The sequence below is a fragment of the Cynocephalus volans genome, chromosome 18 (assembly GCF_027409185.1).
Source record: "Cynocephalus volans isolate mCynVol1 chromosome 18, mCynVol1.pri, whole genome shotgun sequence".
NCBI lineage: Eukaryota > Metazoa > Chordata > Mammalia > Dermoptera > Cynocephalidae > Cynocephalus > Cynocephalus volans.
The window spans coordinates 4,172,973-4,190,718 of record NC_084477.1 but is presented as its reverse complement, the minus strand read 5'-3'; the positions used below and the strand labels follow the sequence as shown (position 1 = coordinate 4,190,718).

At 37.0% G+C, this 17,746-nt stretch overlaps 2 protein-coding genes across 4 annotated transcripts in view; both read right to left on the bottom strand.

Moving 5' to 3' along the window:
* The window catches only part of EXO1 (exonuclease 1), a 37,906-nt gene that overhangs the window by 16,891 nt on the left and 3,269 nt on the right, over nt 1–17,746 (bottom strand). For 2 of the 3 annotated variants that reach the window (XM_063082850.1, XM_063082852.1), the window contains exons 3-9: nt 17,499–17,622; nt 15,291–15,428; nt 14,096–14,308; nt 12,221–12,408; nt 11,432–11,528; nt 4,301–4,526; nt 923–1,169 (exon numbers count right to left, since the gene is read on the bottom strand). In XM_063082850.1, the coding sequence (XP_062938920.1) occupies nt 923–1,169; nt 4,301–4,526; nt 11,432–11,528; nt 12,221–12,408; nt 14,096–14,308; nt 15,291–15,428; nt 17,499–17,622 (1,233 nt within the window). The remainder of the gene's footprint in view (nt 1–922; nt 1,170–4,300; nt 4,527–11,431; nt 11,529–12,220; nt 12,409–14,095; nt 14,309–15,290; nt 15,429–17,498; nt 17,623–17,746) is intronic. The other variant, XM_063082851.1, reaches the window with a different exon arrangement.
* Nucleotides 5,624–6,816, bottom strand: LOC134366484 (mitochondrial genome maintenance exonuclease 1-like). Its single transcript, XM_063082884.1, has 3 exons — nt 6,802–6,816; nt 6,405–6,702; nt 5,624–6,164 (listed from the first exon to the last, which is right to left on the bottom strand). Exons 1-3 carry the CDS (start codon nt 6,814–6,816, stop codon nt 5,653–5,655), a joined length of 825 nt encoding a protein of 274 aa, XP_062938954.1. The 3' UTR covers nt 5,624–5,652.

The following is a 17,746-nucleotide window of genomic DNA, read 5'->3' as shown; positions in this document are numbered from 1 at the left end:
GTTGAACATCCCTAACCCAAAAATTCAAAATCCCAAATGCTCCAAAATCTGAAACTTTTTGAGTGCCAACATGATGCCACAAATGGAAAATTCCACACATGACCTCATGTGATGGGTCGCAGTCAAAATGCAGGCACACCACACAAAGTCTATTGAGTGTCCCAGGAGAAAAAAGACCCTCCCAGCCCCCTTCAGCAGTGATATATCTTTTCCTAAAAACAAATAAAATACAGTGTACACTAACCCTTTAATCAAAACACAGCATCCTAGGTGAAGACTGAAAGCCTGCTGTTATTTGTTGATGCTGGTGTTTAACAGCCCATACAGGTATTCTGGTGATGCTACGGAGTGCTTAGTTACCTGGAATGCATGATTTTTTTCACTGTACTAATGGACTGTCATATTTTTTTTACTGTTAAATATTTATGTGAGAATAACTGTAGGAAAAGGATTACTTGTCTGCAGCTTATAAATTCCGAGTCAGGAATGATGGTGATCTCAAACAACCACAGACTGTTCACATGGGTGGCTGAGATAGTGACACCTTTGATTTCTGATGGTTCAATGTACAGAAACTTTGTTCCATGCAAAAATTGCTAAAATCACCTTTAGGCCATGGCTATAAGGTGGATATGAAAAATAAATCAATTTCATGTTTAGACTTGGGTGCCATCCCCAAGATATCTCATTATGTATATGCAAATATTCCAAAACCCAAAAAAATCCCAAATCTGAAACACTTCTTCTGGTCCCAAGCATTTTGGATAAGGGATACTCAATCTGTACATGATAAAATCATAATCAGATTAAGGAAGATCCTACAACTACGCCCCTCTCGATTCAATGTTTACTCGGTACAAAATACACATCAATAGAGTATAAAATACAGCAGACAAACAATATTCTGTAGATATAACCATACCTGCTTCTGGTCCCTGGAACCACAACTGCACCACTTTCTTCATTTTTTCTCTGTAAAAATGTTGCAAATTTATTCCTTGTCCTAGGTGGCGTTTTTAAGCTTTTTTTGTTAGCAGTTCCATCTACCAGGTCAGGCATGAACATTTCAGAAGAATTCAATGATTTACTACTTTCACAGCTATTTTTCTTGGTCTTCTTTGTAAGTGAAAGAGAATATTGACTCAGTAGATCATCTTCTGACAGCTCTTCTAAATAAAAACAAAATTATCTATAATCTTTGTTTCCCATGTAATTAGAGATTTGGCCTTAACTTCACAGTCTATACCCCACTGTCCTAATTTTTTTAAACTATGTTGCACAAAAGGAAACACAAGCATGACTCAAAAAAACTCCCTTAGCTGTATTTTACACTTTCACTAATTGGTTAAGATTTAATGTCAATTATTTGTACAATTCTATGTCAAATTACCCAAATCAATGGCCATACTCATAAACTCATTATTCTAAGGGCTTAATTTTGAACATAAAAAAAAAAATTAGGGCAATTTTCATGTAAATATATGATTAATGATTGGTTTTTTAAATGTTCCAATTATACACACCATGTATGTATATGGTTTTTGAAGCATATGTGACTGTCGTGTGGTTAAAAGTAATTTGTGCTGTAGCCGTGATCCTCATTACCTATGAGGTCCAAGAAGAATGCTGTGTGTAAAATGCACTCTGTAGTATTAGAATAAATCAAAAGACTAAATAATACAAAATTTAAAGCCCAAGTTAGGAAAAGGACATAAAGATGGCACTAAGGTGCTTTAAAGTAGTTAGCTAATTTTCAGAGCCTGAACAGCTTTCGCTCCATGGAGGCGCAAGTTCTCAGGACTGAAGTTGGTAAGATAGGTTAGAGGTACCAAAATACTAGAGACAAGATGATGCCTCAAAGTTTTAAAAGATTTTTTAAAAGCTGTAGATCAGTAAATGTCATGTTGATCCCTGGGAAAAGCTAAATCTGTTTACTATGCAGGAAATCGTGAGCCCTTACAGAAGAAGAAAAAGTAAGTATTCTAGGATCCCCAGCAATGCTTCTCAAAGAAGCGGCCACACCAGACTAACCTCACTTTCTTTTTATGATAAGGTTGTTATACTGTCTCTTCAGGGGAATTCTGTACATTGAGCATATCTTGATTTCAGCAAGACACGTCAGTGTCTCTCCTGTTATCCTAGTGGGTAACATGGAGCAGCATCTATTGTATATTAGCTATGTGGACTTGCCGTGAGTTGTACAGTCCTAAGAGACTTCTAGCAACTGCTGGTCTGAAAGGAACTCTGTCTCATGTGTTCTAGATTTCTGTATTTGCTCTGATTTAATTAAACAGTATATAAGCAAACACATTTTAAACAAAACTTGAAGAAAAAAATTAATAGGAAGAACAATGGACTAAAATGAATTAAAATTAACACAACAGAGATAATCCACATTTATGTTTAAAATATAATAGCACCTGGCTTAACAGCAACTGGCAGATTTCAATTATAAACTCAGCAAATGCCAGCAAAATGACAAGAATGCTAACAAAAGCTAATGCAATCTCAGTCTGCAGAAATAACAGCACAACGTCTGGATACAGGACTGAAATAGTGCCACAATTCTGAATGTTTATTCTGTAGTAAGCAGGACGCATCTCAATAATCATACTCACTGTAACAGTCACACAATTCTTTAAAAACTGCATTATATCCAAAGCACAACCTGAATAGATAAGGAACTTTTAGCCTGGAAGAGAAATTTAGGAGGGTCACAACACCGTCTCTAAATATCTGAAGGGCTATCTCATGAAATAAGGATTACACTTATTCCCTGGTATATTTGTTTTTGTGTCTGTGTGTGGTCCCAGGGGACATAATCATTGGTAAGTAGTAGTTGTAAGGAAGCACACTTTATCGGACATTAAGAACTTCCTGATAATGAGCCCTCTACATAAAATGAATAGCCTATCTCAATAGTAGCAAAAGGAAGGAACTAACATGTGTAGTGCACTTGCTATGTACTGGGAGCTTTTACATGTTATCTTATATCACATATACAAAAACTTGTGAAATAGGCAGTATCATTCCCAATTCATATCAAGAAACAATGGTTCAGAGACATTATCATGAAAAAGATTTAGGTTCATAAGGAAATCAGGACATTTTGGCCAAACATGAGTAGCCTAGACCTAAATTTTAAAAGTAAAAGCATGAATTAAATTTCGCAAAGGGTTGTTTTATTTTTGTTGTTGATCTTTCATTCACTGATGTAGATGTCTGAGAGAAAGAAAGGAGAGAGAAAGAAGAGATTACAATTATTCTTCCCACTTCTAAATGTCTTCTATGGTGAAAAAAATCCCCACCTTTTCTCAATACCTAGTACTCCACTCTCAGTATTTCTATTCAAGATTATACTGGAGGTTCTAGCAGGCAAGAAAAAGAAATAAAAGACATCTAAACTGGAAAAGGAGAAGCAAGACTGTCTTTATTCACAGGTGACATTATTGTCTATATAGAAAATCCTATGGAGTCTACAAAAGAGATACTAGAATAAATATATGACTTTTAGCAAGGTTACAAAATATAATATTAACATACAAAAATCAATTGTGTTTCTATATACTACCAATGAACAACTGGAAATTGAAATATAATATAGCACTTAATAAGCATCAAAAATCTGAAATATAAGGATAAACTTGACAATAGATGTGCAAGACCTGTATAGTGAAAACTACATTTAAAACTACATTTAAGCCATTGAAGACTTAAATAAATGGATCAGAAAACTCAATATTGTTAAGATGTCAACTCTCCCCCAATTGATCAACTAAATCCCAACAGCCTTTTTTAAAAGAAAAGGACAGGTGAATTCTAAAATTTATATGAAAATGTGAAAAACACAGAATAGCCAAAATAACTTTTCAAAAGAGGAACTTAAGGGACTTACACTACCTATTTCAAGATTTACTATAAAGCTACAGTAAACAACAGTGTTTGATGTAAAGATTGGTAGAGGCAGCAATGAACAGAATAATATAGTTCAGAAAAACACCCACATATATATGGTCAATTAATTTCAACAAATGTGCCAAGGCAACTAAATGGGGAAAGAAAAACTTTTTAATAAAAGGTACTGGAACAACTAAACTGCCACATGCATGGTAAAGAAACTTGATCCTTACCTCACATCATATAACAAAATTAAGTCAAAACAGATCATAAACCTAAATGTAAGAGCTAAAACTATAAAACTGTTAGACAAAAACAGGAGAAAAATCTTAGCGAACTTGGGTTGGGCCAAGATTTCTTAAATACTACCAATACTAGTATTTTGCAAAAATGAAATACATACCACTTCTTGGTCTTTTCACAACAGATAACTTCCTTGCAAGATTTAACCCTTTAGCACTAATCACTTGTTCAGTGCTCACAGTTCTGGGATTTCTCTTCAGTTGTGTAGCATCTGAAACAATATCCAACTCACATCTAGGGCAGTAATTCCTGTGCCAAATGCTGTTAGCATTAGATGACTTTTGACATGTTTTGTCATTCCAACTATGACTTCTTGACTGGGCAGGCTGTAAAAGGAAAAGGAAAAAGATTACTTGAAGAAGGAAAATAACAATTTCCTTCTGTATAAACATAAACTATAAATAAATATATTAAACTACCCTTACAAAGAACAGCTTTTTTTTTTTTTTTTTTCATTACTCACATCTTGTATTTTATTTCTCATTAATGGCTAATGAACGAAAAAAGTGATCGTAGCAGCATATTAAGGCGGCAACTGTAACTTAAATTCTAACAGGCCCACTCCATAAAACAGGAAACTCTCTCCCAGGGCTATAATGGGCATTTATTTGAGTTTCCCAAACCCAATGACAACTAATGATTTTTATTGCCTATCAAACACAGAAAAAATTTTTTATTGTTCCCCTATAGCTGAAAAATCCCACATATGATAAATTTTCTCTGTATACATGATCCACTGACTGACACCAGAAATAGCTACTAAAATGCCTACAATTATGATTTTCAAACTGGGTTCTGGCTACTTCTGGGGGTTATTTGGTGGTATGCCAAGGAATATTGCCAACAACATAGAGAATATGCTCCATCTTTCCAGACAGCAATGTTTACTTGAGTGATCACCTATCTATTTTTTAAAAATGTTAAGTGTGAGCTTTCTTTGCTAGCTGAAATACACAGGGAACCTCAATACTGTATATGAAACATGTTTTAGGAAACCGCAGTGGTAGTTGGCTGATGTATGTTTCCCTCCACACACACCCTGGAGGTGTGAGGCCCTTCCTTCCCAGTGAACCCTGGGGAAATGCTTGGCATACTAAGCCTCACTGCCTTCCAATATCAATTCAAGAACTGGGCATCCTGTCTGGGACACAAAAAGGTCTATAAGGAAGTCTAAGAGTCACCAACAAGACTGTCAATCTGCTTGCCCTCTTTTCAGATAAGTAACAATCAGAGGTAGCATAGTTGGAATTTTATGTGCTAAAGTCCAGCTCTTTAAATCTATGCTTTTATGGCTTTTCTGTCCTTTGTTGCAATAGATTTCAACAAATACTTCTGCTTGTGTTGTTGTAGTTCGCAGATCTGGTGGCACCTCCATTTTTAGATCATCGTAAACAGCTCCTTTCTTCCTAAACTGTGAGAAAGTGCTGAATGTTCCCAAATGGCATCCTGCCCCTAATCTGGTTTCTCAATATTCTGATTCTTCTCCTTTTCTGTATATTTTTCTAGTCGAAGAAGCCACTTGGCCCAGTAGTGGGAACAGAGCTCTGCATCCATGAAGTGTGGGTGGGCAGGGGATCCAACTTTGTAGGCCACCACAATTAAGCCACACTGAACCTGAAAGCTATAGTTGGCATCATAGTTTATGGCACCCACGTATGCCACAACTTGCAGTGGGTTGTCATATGTATTTTGGATATAAGGCTTTGGTCTCTCTGATGTCTTCCAATCAATCACACACAGCTTGCCCTGATACTCTGCTACACAATCCAGCAGACCTACATACTTTAAGGTCTCATGTTGAACACCGCTTTCAAGAGCTCGCACTCCGGTAACATCTTTCAGAACATGCTGGACGCTTTCAATGTAGCCAGATTCGAAGAGATTTTCATCTCTTTCTTTTAAGTTCCCCTGGGGTGAAAGTATGCTTTCCAAGGCTTGATGGAACTGTTTTCCTTGTAAAAAGATGTTTGAAGTGTATTCTGCAAAGCCATCTTCTCCCAATTCCTGAATCATCCGCTGTTTCCACCTCTTCAAATAGAAAATCTGTTCTGATGTCATGGTCTGCTGAAGGATCCGGGTCACACTTGGTATTATTTTCCTTTGCAAAGGGATTTTTAAAGGAATTGAAGTGCCACTTGTATTTGGTTTTACACTTCTCTCTGGATTGAAGATAGGAAACCAGTTTTGTGGACCTTTTGTTTCCTCATCTTGCTTTGAGGATTTACTCTTGCTCACAGGTCCATAGAGTAAAGCATCTTCCTCCAGCAATGATTCTGGGGTCTGGGCACGGCCTTTGAATGACACGACAGACTGTACTAAATGAGAGTATTTTTCTTGGTCCACTTTTTCATAAGGGTTCACTTTTTTCTTCCGGCCACATAAATAAGAAGAAGTAGAAAAATCCACAAGGGCGGCTGGTTTTACAGAAAACCCCTTGGAACTTCTTAGCTGCCTGCAAATGGTCTGAAATACCTTCATCTTCAGATTTTTTTTCACTTCTCTCTAGTCTATTTGCAATGTCCAGGGCCTTTTTTATTTTTGTATTCCTCAGAAGCCACCACGCCTCGCTTAACTCCCAGGGCACGAACAACCTCTCAGGACCCGAACTTTCAACATTCCCCCAAAGAACAGCTTTTGATGAACTGTCTTCTAATAACATTTTCTATTTTGCCAATCCTATATTTTTCCATTAAATGTGTCTTGTACTCCTAGGTTGTTAGCTCTTTTCTAAGAAATAAAAAAAAAATCTTCCTAAAATGAACAGTGCAAGAAATGAGATTACGACTGAAGAAATGTGGCCAGAGAAAAGTACCTTTAAAATCTGAGAATCACGGGCCGGCCCGTGGCTCACTCGGGAGAGTGTGGTGCTGATGACACCAAGGCCCCGGGTTCGGATCCCATATAGGGATGGCCGGTTCGCTCACTGGCTGAGCGTGGTGCTGACAACACCAAGTCAAGGGTTAAGATCCCCTTGCCGGTCATCTTTAAAAAAAAAAAAAAAAAAAATCTGAGAATCACTTCAATACACAATATTAATTAGTTTAGTAGTTATCTGGCAATATGCCTCTAAATAATCATTTATATACCCTTTAAAATGCACCTGAAAGTTAAAAGCATAAAATTATGTATTCAAAGTGATCAACTATCTTAACTCTAGAAACTGGTTGAGTTCAAACCAAAACAATCTAAGTTATAAAACACTAGTTTCTATTAGACCCATACCTGGTACCATATTTAGCAGACAAAACATAAAAATAAAGCTACTTTGGCCTACATTGGGTAGTTCATAAAACTTTCTCCGAGAAAGGGCTTAACACCAGTTAGAACTGGTAAGCAATCACTTTTAATGCTACTATAAGTCACTCACAATTACAACATATTTTGGAAGACAACAATCTGCTAAGAGGATGCAATGGCATTCTAACACAGAATAGCCAAAGCGAAAAAAATTAACAAAGACACAAAAAATGTCATTACTCAGCGCATAAATTCTACCTAACGAAACCCCCACATAAACTTGGCATCTAATCTAAGTCTTTCACTTAAAAAAAGGGTAAAAATAAAAATAAAGCAAGATGACATTATTCAGGATGCCCTTTAAGAAATAACAAAGGAAGGTAATTTAATTGAGGGAATGAGTATAACAAAATGGCTTTAGCAGTATAGCTCATGGCATTAGATCCCATTAATGATTTTATTTAAAAAGGAGAAATAGGAAAGTAGAAAGCCAGACTGGGAAGAATAAATTTTAGATAAATAAAAAGAATTAATTAGTTTGGTGTACAATTAATGGCTCCTAAAGAAATTTCTCTATAAAAAAGGAGAAAGATCTGACAGGGATTTGGGTTTATAAAGAGTGGCCACATTAGCAATCCATAACATTTCCATTCATAATTAGACATATGCAATACAGCCAACTATTTTTGAGTTTCTGAGGCAAAAGCTTAAGAATCATTCCTTATGAAATTCTAATAACATCAATAATTCAAATATGTAAGAAGATAGCAGAGTGTTTCAGTCCTCTCCTTTCAATCACTCCCAAAACAACAAAACTTTAAAAACAAAAAACACAAACTTGATTTGTAATAAAATTAGGAGATATCTGTAATTTCCAAACCATAGTGAGTATAGACGGAAGAATTTAAGACTCAGCATAAGAGAAATCAAACCCAAGTGTCTGCAGAAGAGAATACCAATGAGAAGCCAATTCCACCACAGAAACCTGAAGAAAGGCCCAGGAATATAAGGCACCAGGTACCATGGAGGCCACAGGTGGAGGGAGGGTTAGAAGTGGATTTAATTGGCCCCTGGGTCCCCATGTTCAACCTGGCCATGCAGTCAAGTAACATCCACCCCACTTCAGAACCAGAGCAAGTAGAGTTTCAAAACCCAGAAACAGTAATACAGAAACAGAAGGCATTTCAGAAGATGGAGAGATCAATTTGTCTGAAAACAGAGATTAAATGAAAGGCTAAATATTGAGTTGTAAGGAATCACCCTATCCCTTCCCACCCTGCCCCAACTCACTTTCTCTATCCTGCTGTCAAAATGCAGACAGCCAAGTTCATATAACCTATGGAGGGTTACTATTTGGAAAAAAGTACCTGTGCAGAGAAAATATTCTGACGTTGGAGAATTCACAAAGCAAAGGCAGCTTGATAGCAATCAGATCGCCCAAGAGTAAACTCCAAGATGATAAACGCCATTCCTTCACACAAAGCTTCCAAAGAGCTTTGCAGTGCCTCTCTCAAATACAAACAAATGGACAGTACAAAGTCTCCACCGTGGAAGAAAAGACCAAAACAAACAGAAAAATCAAATTCAGAACACATAGAGACAATGCAGAGAGCAGAAGACAATGTCCGAGAAATTATAATTTTCTCAGAGATAAGAGATTGTATCCATGAAACAAAATCTTTAAAAAAAAAAATATAGTTAAAAAAAGAGCTCTTAGGGGCCAACCCATGGCTCACTCGGAAGAGTGTGGTGCTGACAACACCAAGGGTTAAAATTCCCTTACTGGTTATCTTTTTTTTGGGAAAAAAAAAAAAGAGAGAGAGACCTTAGATACGAGAAATTCAACAGAATTTCCTGCAATTATAGAAATGTTCTGAGCTAATATTGCAGCCACTAACCACTTGAAAGGTGGCTAATACAACTGAAAAAATAAATAGTAATTGTATTAAATTTTAATGAATTTAAATAGCTACAAAGGGCTAGTGGCTACCATACTGGATAGTGCCAGGGTAGAAGTAAAATAAGGAAATAGCAACCTGAGTGAAAGGGCTATGTGACTGGAGTTGACGGATATTAAGTTCTTTTTTTAGTACCATTATGGACTCATGCTCTCTTGGTGGCTTGGTTTACTTCAGGTGGCAGAAATGATAACTTTTCAATGTTCTAATGGTCCCCAGTTTGTCAGTGGTCACCTTCTACAGGCTCACTTCTTTTTCTTTCTCAAGAAGCTCTGACTCTTTTATATAGTAAACATTAAGACATTCTTGGTCTGGCCATAATGAACAATTTCATAGCTCCCTTAACACGTTATCCTCTTCTGTACATGTTTTCCTCAGCCTGGAATCACTCACCAGTCTGAAAAACCCCTACTAAATCCTTGCAGACCAAGGACACACACCAGTTTCTCTTTGAGCAGAGAGTGAAGAGCTTGGTTTGAAATCATAGCTCTCCCATTTATTAAATGTGTGACCTGGGCAAGTTACCTAACCTCCCTCTAGTTGTTTCCTCATCTGCAAAAAGAGAATGGTAAATACTGACTTCAGAGCCTTATTGAAGAGTAGATGAGTTACTGCATGTAAGGTACTTATAAGCAGAATAGCACGTGGAACATAGTAAATGCTCAAAAAATGTTTGCTATTATTATTATGAAGCATTGTTTTCTGAGGTAGAGTTGGGTGCATGTTTTGTTTGAGGAGGCTAGAATACATCTCTATTACAGCACTTACCACATTTCTCTATCACCACATCTCCCTGCTCTAGGCAACGAGCACCTTACCTTACAGGCAAGGATTGTATTTTATTTTTCTTAATATTCCAGCACCCTATCTAACCTAACTATTTAGATTATATTGCTTAATAAACACTTAATAAAGGACGAAATTAGTGAACAAAGGTAAAAAGAGCTGGATTAGACTGGCAGCTATGAGAAAGAAGAACACATCAACTAGAAAGATAACTAAAAGAAGGAAGAGGAACTAGCAATGAAAGGGAAGCCAAAGTTTACTTCCAAGTTTTCTAGTCTGAGAGAATGAATGACATCATGTAACTGATAATCATTCATTCAACAATTAAAAGCGGTAAATATAATACGGCACTGAAGATCACAAGATCCTGCCTTTATGAAGACTGCACTCGACTGGGAAGAATCAGGAAATAAACAACAAAGAGAAATAATGTTATGTGGTAATTAGAGATGAAAAGAAAAAGAAAAGAGAAATGTTATTAAGGAAAGCTGAAAAACAATGAAGAGTTTAGTTTTGACTATGAATAAATTTGAAGTTATAGTGAAATAATTTATGTAGAGACCCAAAGGACCGTGGAAATTCTATGGTTGGTGCACAGGTGAGAGAGAGATTGGGGTAAAGATGTAGACATGCAAGCTCTCTTCATCAATGAAATCATTAAAGTCCTAAGAACTTATCTAAAGAATAAATATGAACAGAAAACAAAGCATGAGTAGAAATATGAAGAGAAAGCCAAGAATGTTGGGAGACAGAATTTTAAGGAATATATACAACTGGGAAAAAGTAGAAGAAAACAGTAAAGGGTTCAAAGACACACAGCAGAGGTGCACATTAAATATTTGCTGATTTAAATTGTGAATGAGTGAAGAAAACAGCTTTTTCTCCTGAGGGTAGTGTTTCTAGGTTTGGGTCCTCAACAATTCCAAATGCCACCTGCCACAGAGGCTGAATGAGGTGAGGATGAGGAAAGAGGGCATCAAGTTCTTGGCATATTTAAACGAAATGCTCAGGTCTAAAGGTCTGATAACATACAATGCGGTCACTTCTCAGTTAAAAAAAATTAACCATTTACCTTACATTCTCAGAGATATAAGATTTTCTCTACAATCAATCTGTTCTCAGTGCGCACTCTGCACAGTGCCTGGATATAAAAATGCTTAAAAGATGTTTAGTAAATGAAAACCTGCTATTAATCATAGTTCGAGACATAACTAAAACATGCTTTTATACAGCAGTCATTGAGACGTTACCGTAGCAATGTCCGGATTGTAGTCATCGATCTGTTCGAAAGTATTTATGTCTTTATTTCCAAGTGCTATTTGAAGAGCTATAGAATCATCAACATACCTAGGTTGGTAAGATTAAGGAAAAATGCCTTTATTAACAACCAATCAAATAATATGCTGTACTAAGATAAAAAGATGTTTTCTATTATCATGGGCAATCTTAACGGATCTTACTTTCCATATGAGCATTACTGAGACAACAGACATAGTTTGCTAGTGTCTTTTGTCCCTGCAGGAGCTGGCTGTCTTCTGAAGCAAAGTCCCAAGTAATCACTTACTCCTTCCCTTTTAAGAGGGATGAAGGGAAAAGTCACAGCCACCACCTAAGTGACTAAGTGCTCCACATCAGCCTGAGTGCGTGTGGCCAGCGGCTGTGGGAAAGCACCCTCTCCTGGTGCATTCCCATGTGCAGAATTGTCCTCCTGATAAATCAGGCTTCCTTGCCTCAAGGAGTTCTCTCAAGCGCCACCTTTGGAATGTGTACTATAAGTGACAGACCCTGTGCATGTTCCTATCAAGTCAATCTAAGTAATTAGCATGCTATAGTGAATGAGTCTCAGATTTATAAACAAAAAGTTGTTCTAAAATTTTTACTACCATGGTAATTAAAATGAACAAAATACAGATTCTACTGTGAAAAGAAAGCAAAAAAAAACAATTTGCAAGCTTTTTATTGAATGTTTCAGAAAAAATATGACCATAATATTGAAGAAAGAAGCATAAAAGTCTACCATTATGGTTCAAAAAGGATACCGCCCAGCATAACTCAGTGTTTCAGGATCAATGTCATCTTCATAGGCATTCAGAGGGACAAGTTTCCTTCCGATGGGATCAAAAACTAGCTGATAAAGGAAGGTATTATTGGCTCGAATAAATCCTTTGATGTAATCTTCTGGTACTGTTATATTCATCTTGAGATAATGTCCAATTTTCTTGATAACCTAACAATTGGATGCAAAAACATTTATCTGCAACTAAAGAACAGGGAATGTATAATCCAAAAGGCTGATCTGTTTACCTTTGAGGAGCATGAAGAAGGACTGAAAAATCAATTGCTTTCACCCACACTAAAGAAAACTCTATCAGCAAACACAACCACGTCTTATCCCTTAAAATTCTGTCTCATAACTAGTATTTTCTTTGGTTTCTCTATTATTAATCCAAAGGACCAAAATTCTGTGGCAGATCAAGTTTATGTTCCTAGGTGTAACTTTAAGATGCATTATTCATCCTTAAAGTCCCTTTCATCCAGAAAGCAAAAAACAAACAACATGCAAAACCTGAGAATTAAGGCTGGCCAGTTAGCTCAGTTGGTTAGGGCCCAGTGTTCTAACACCAAGGTCAATGGTTCAGATCCCACTACTGGCCAGCTGCCAAAAAACAAAAAAAACAAAAAAAACATAGTAGAACAAAATCTGAGAATTAAAAAATCCAAATATTCTCAGACCATCTAAAACTATGTCAACATTCTAACTTCTGTTAGAGTCATGGATGCCTAAAGATCAAAGGGATCTTAAATATCAAACTCATAGACAGAAGATGCAGAGAACTGAAGTGATCCTGGAGTCACAGGCTGTTTAGGGCATGTTGCTGTATTCTCAGCTGGGCCACCATATCCCAACTTGGAGATCTTTTTTTTGTTTGTTTGTTTTAAAAGATGACCGGTAAGGGGATCTCAACCCTTGACTTGGTGTTGTCAGCACCACGCTCAGCCAGTGAGCAAACCGGCCATCCCTATATAGGATCCGAACCCGTGGCCTTGGTGTTATCAGCACCGCACTCTACCGAGTGAGCCACGGGCCGGCCTGAGATCTTTCCATCATACACTCCACCCTTCACCCTGAGGACTCAACCCTTTGTAGTCCCAGAAATAGAAAATGGGATTTTTGCTCCCCAAACTCTAGGAGTGTTAAACAACTGCCCAAGGAGGAAAATTAGCTTCTTTAATGTGTGTTTATTTTCTTAAGGTAAAGACATCAGAGAAACTAGCTTCTCACCATTTTCCACAGGATACACACCACTTGACATCAAATAAGATTTAATGAGGAAGGAGACATGAGAAACTAGCTGTCTTCTATCAAGCCAGGTCACAGAGATTTGCAAAAATGTACAATTCTTCTCTCACGATTTTTGTTTTGGAAAATGTTTATTTTTCATTAAAGCATGCTATTTATGTTAACATGTAATGAGTTTACTATTAAGTGAATCAATAAACATTTAAATTTGTTTTAATGTCTAATTTGGCAAATATCAATAGCTATAAGCCACATAAACAAAAATTACAATCATGAATAGCTTTTAAGAGTATAAAGGGTCCCTTAGACAAAAAAGTTTGAGAACCACTACTATAAAATAATAGAATGGACATTAAGTAAATAATATAAAGTCTCTTTATATGAGTCCGCATTTAAAAATTATTACTACTTTTTTGTCAGTGGCTGAAAAATGGTTATTCTGGTGTTTGTTAGTTCCTAAAAGCAAAGTTCTAGTGTTTTAGCCATTTGCTCCTTTTAATAACATAATATAGGCTATTGACAGAATATCTAAAATCCATATCCTGAGTGGTTTATTCTATTATAAAAAAAATGCTTCAGAAATGGAAGACGACACTAGGTAAATCTCTCTTACCTTTACAATATCTGGATTATTGGCTAGTCTCAGTACTTTGCACGCCTTTGCTAATCCAATCCCACGCAGTGATGAGAGATAGTCACAGCCTGAAAGAATGCACATGTAACGGAACTTCTCTTCTGTGAATATATCCCCAAGCTGTCTGCACATTCCTAGCCGAGCCTGGTCAATTTCTAGTCCATTTCCAAAATGGTCCATTTTTAAAATCACCTTCAAAAGGAAGGGAAATTGTTAATTTCTAGAAGGGCCACTTTTATTTGTCATTATCTAATTCACTGCAATAATTATGAGAAATCTTGTTCTTCACTGAGAGATGAGAGAGATAAGTAGACAGGTTAATGATTACAAAATTTGCAAATGAATTAAACTGAAGCGTAGGATATGACTAAACAAGGTTATATATACAGTCAGGACCCAATTGTCCTGATTCTGATATAAAGAAAGCTCTTTCTGCACATCTTCCTACTCAAGTTACAAGGTTGTGAGCACGATCAAACAGTAATGCACACTAAACGCATTTTCGCCTTAACTTTCACTTTTATATTTTACAGTAAGCTTTTTTCTTATTATTACAGTAAGACAGGTTTCTTGTAGAACATTTGGAAAACATGAAAATTTGGAAAGAAAACAGAAGTTGCCCATAATCCCTCATTTATCTGTTACCCAGCATTATCCTTTTGACATAAATCCTTCTTGTCATCTATGAAAATATAGACAATTTAAATAATACAGGTATTAAAAATGGGATCATCCTATAGTTTTATATCTTAATCTCCCTCCCTAATATACCATAATAAGCTTTCCATTAAACAGTTTATACATAATTCTAAACAAGTGCATAGCATCCCATTTGCAGATAAGTTAATTTACCTAACAATTAAAAAATATAAAACATTTGTTATCATTATTAAAAACTAAAACTGGTAAATCTACATTCCTCTAAAGAATTTGGACAAAATGAGCAAACCATCCTACCTGAAGAGCTTACTCCAAAAAAGTGTCCAGATTACACAAACACCAAGCGGCAGAACCCTTCTTTCTATTTTAAATAATTATCAACATTATAAAGCTAGATGTTAATTATAGATATTAAATTAAATAATTATTCCCGGAGAAGAAAAACTTCAGCTCCTTGGCTTGCACTACTTCTGTCTGCATGGAAAAGGCACATGTAGTAGCTGCAGTCGAGTACCTTTTTACAGCCAAACGCGAGGAGATCAGAGTCTTCTGTAATTATAGCTTGTACAATACCAGCTTTGTTAAGATAGGCCAACTGCGCATCAGCTTCGTATGGAGCCACGAGGCAATCTACTCCCTGCGACCGAGCAGCCTGTGAGAGAGATCACAGTGAATGTCTAGGGTGACATCTGGAAAGCACTGAACAACTTCCTGTTTCAAACCAATTTTATTACTAGCCTCAGCATGCACATGCTAATATTACTTTAAGAAACCATTTTCCTTTCAAGTAGTTTTTCTACTTTCAGTTCTAATACATGTTGAGTTAATCATATAGCCACTAAAAAAATTTTTTTAAAGTCAGTTGACAAATTGAGAGAAAAAAATTATTGCTACACATTTAGAGGAAAAAAACCCCTGCAAGCTACAAAATTAATTACTTCAAATTACAGAAAGCTTCCATCTTAAGAACGGTTATGCTCCAAAAATATACAAGGTATTTGTTTGGAGCTCTGAATACATTTTCCCCATAAAAATAACAGGTTGTCCTGTCAGGCTATAAAAGTCTATGTGACACTGTATTGATAAAATTATAGACTCTAATCACTATATTCAAATCAATCTACTATGGGAAAATAGTTTTTTGTTTTTTTTTTAAAAGATGACCGGTAAGGGGATCTTAACCCTTGACTTGGTGTTGTCAGCACCACGCTCACCCAGTGAGCAAACCGGCCATCCCTACATGGGATCCGAACCCGTGGCCTTGGTGTTATCAGCACCACACTCTCCCAAGTGAGCCACGGGCCGGCCCAAAATACTTTTAAAATAACTTTGTCTCCCCATCCCCCCCAAAATAGTCCCTATTTAAGCCTCTATCTCAAAATCCTGGTGGTTGGAACAGAAACTTCCTCGTTCCAAATTATGGGTCATAATTTTGTGCAAAACAGAATCTTGTCCAGAACAAGAAGGCCTGAGAAGAGGCTTTAGGAAGTAATAAATGGAGAAAGAAGAAACAAGACCCTGATACTATCAATTTGGGTAACAACCTGCAACCTACTCTTTTTCTTGCCCAGCAATTGTCCTGCTCATCCTCTGCCATCACCATTTGTACCCAATCAGGGTCTCTCTTCTAATTCCGCACACAATGCTTCCTCTTCTCCTGTGGCTATATAGAGCACCTCCTGCATCCCATCCTTGCTTTCCACCTTGACCCACACAGAAAGACAAAATACCCACATGATAAAGAACCACAGAATAAAAATTTGAGTGCTTATTTTAGCTTAGGAACTGGATGGCAGGACTGTAAATTAGAAAAAGGTGATCCCACCTTTACCAAGTAGTTTGAACACAGTCCCTAAAAAAGGGAAAGTGAAGTCTGGGGTTGTGAACCCACTGATGTAAATATTTACAGTAATAAGGAAAGAAGCTTCTAAGCAAAAGCAGATGGAGAAGAAAGGAGTCTGGAGAGTCCTGTGGCAGCAAGGCTGGTTCAGTGACCAACATTCAAGAGTGGAGGTTACAGTAAATGCTGAAGATGCAAAAGTGGGGTGAGACTGAAGTCTCCAAGAATCTGTCCCTTCCACCTCTAGGCAACAACATGCTGACAGTTAATCTATCAAACTCACGCATCTCCAAACCGTGAGCCTCACTCATGCCTTGGGATTTCTCCCTTGGAAATGGTTGGGGTCTTCTCCCCTATCTAATAATACTGTTCCCTTCTGTTAGGTCGGCGAGACAAAGGGATCAAAGGACTCCAAGCCAAACTTTACCACATTAGGGAGCTTATTTCTAGCGAATCTGGAAGGGAGACTGAAAGATCAGTTCCCACCCCTGTACAGACTAGTAGAGATTTTATAGGGTTTGAATTAGGGGAAAGGGTTTGGTAGCTATTCTGAGCATTCAGCACTTTGTAACAGCTCTATGGTTTTCCTGTTCTGCACAAGATTCTGTTTTGCACAAAATCTGGTTTTTCTCAGAAAGCACTTGCTTAAGAGAAAGGGAAGGGTTACGGGGCAGGGTGAGGAAGCAGTTAGCATGGCTGTGCTTATGTTAGGCTGATTGTGAGGCCTAATACCTTCTTCCACTGACATCTGCCCTTTACTTGAGGCGAGGTCTGGAACAACTTTCCTCCCTGGATTTCTGTTCTCCAGTTAATAAACAATTTATAGCTAGTTTAAAGGAACTTAGTCGTTTGTTCCTTTAGCTTCATTTTCTAGGTGCTTACTTGAATCACTTTGTGGGCCATAGCATGGGTGATATTGACAGAACGGGCAAAACATTCTCGGGCTTCTGAGACTTTTCCCTCGCGAAGAAGCTGCTTTCCCTTAAGCAGATTGGCTTGTCGTCTTCTGCAAAAGAAGAATATTTTTTAAATGTAAAAAAATATTTAAGAAGCTGATTTAAGGAACTATAATAAAACTGTAATTCAAGAAATGTTCCTAGTATAAAGTTTGAGGCCAGCCTGTGGCTCAC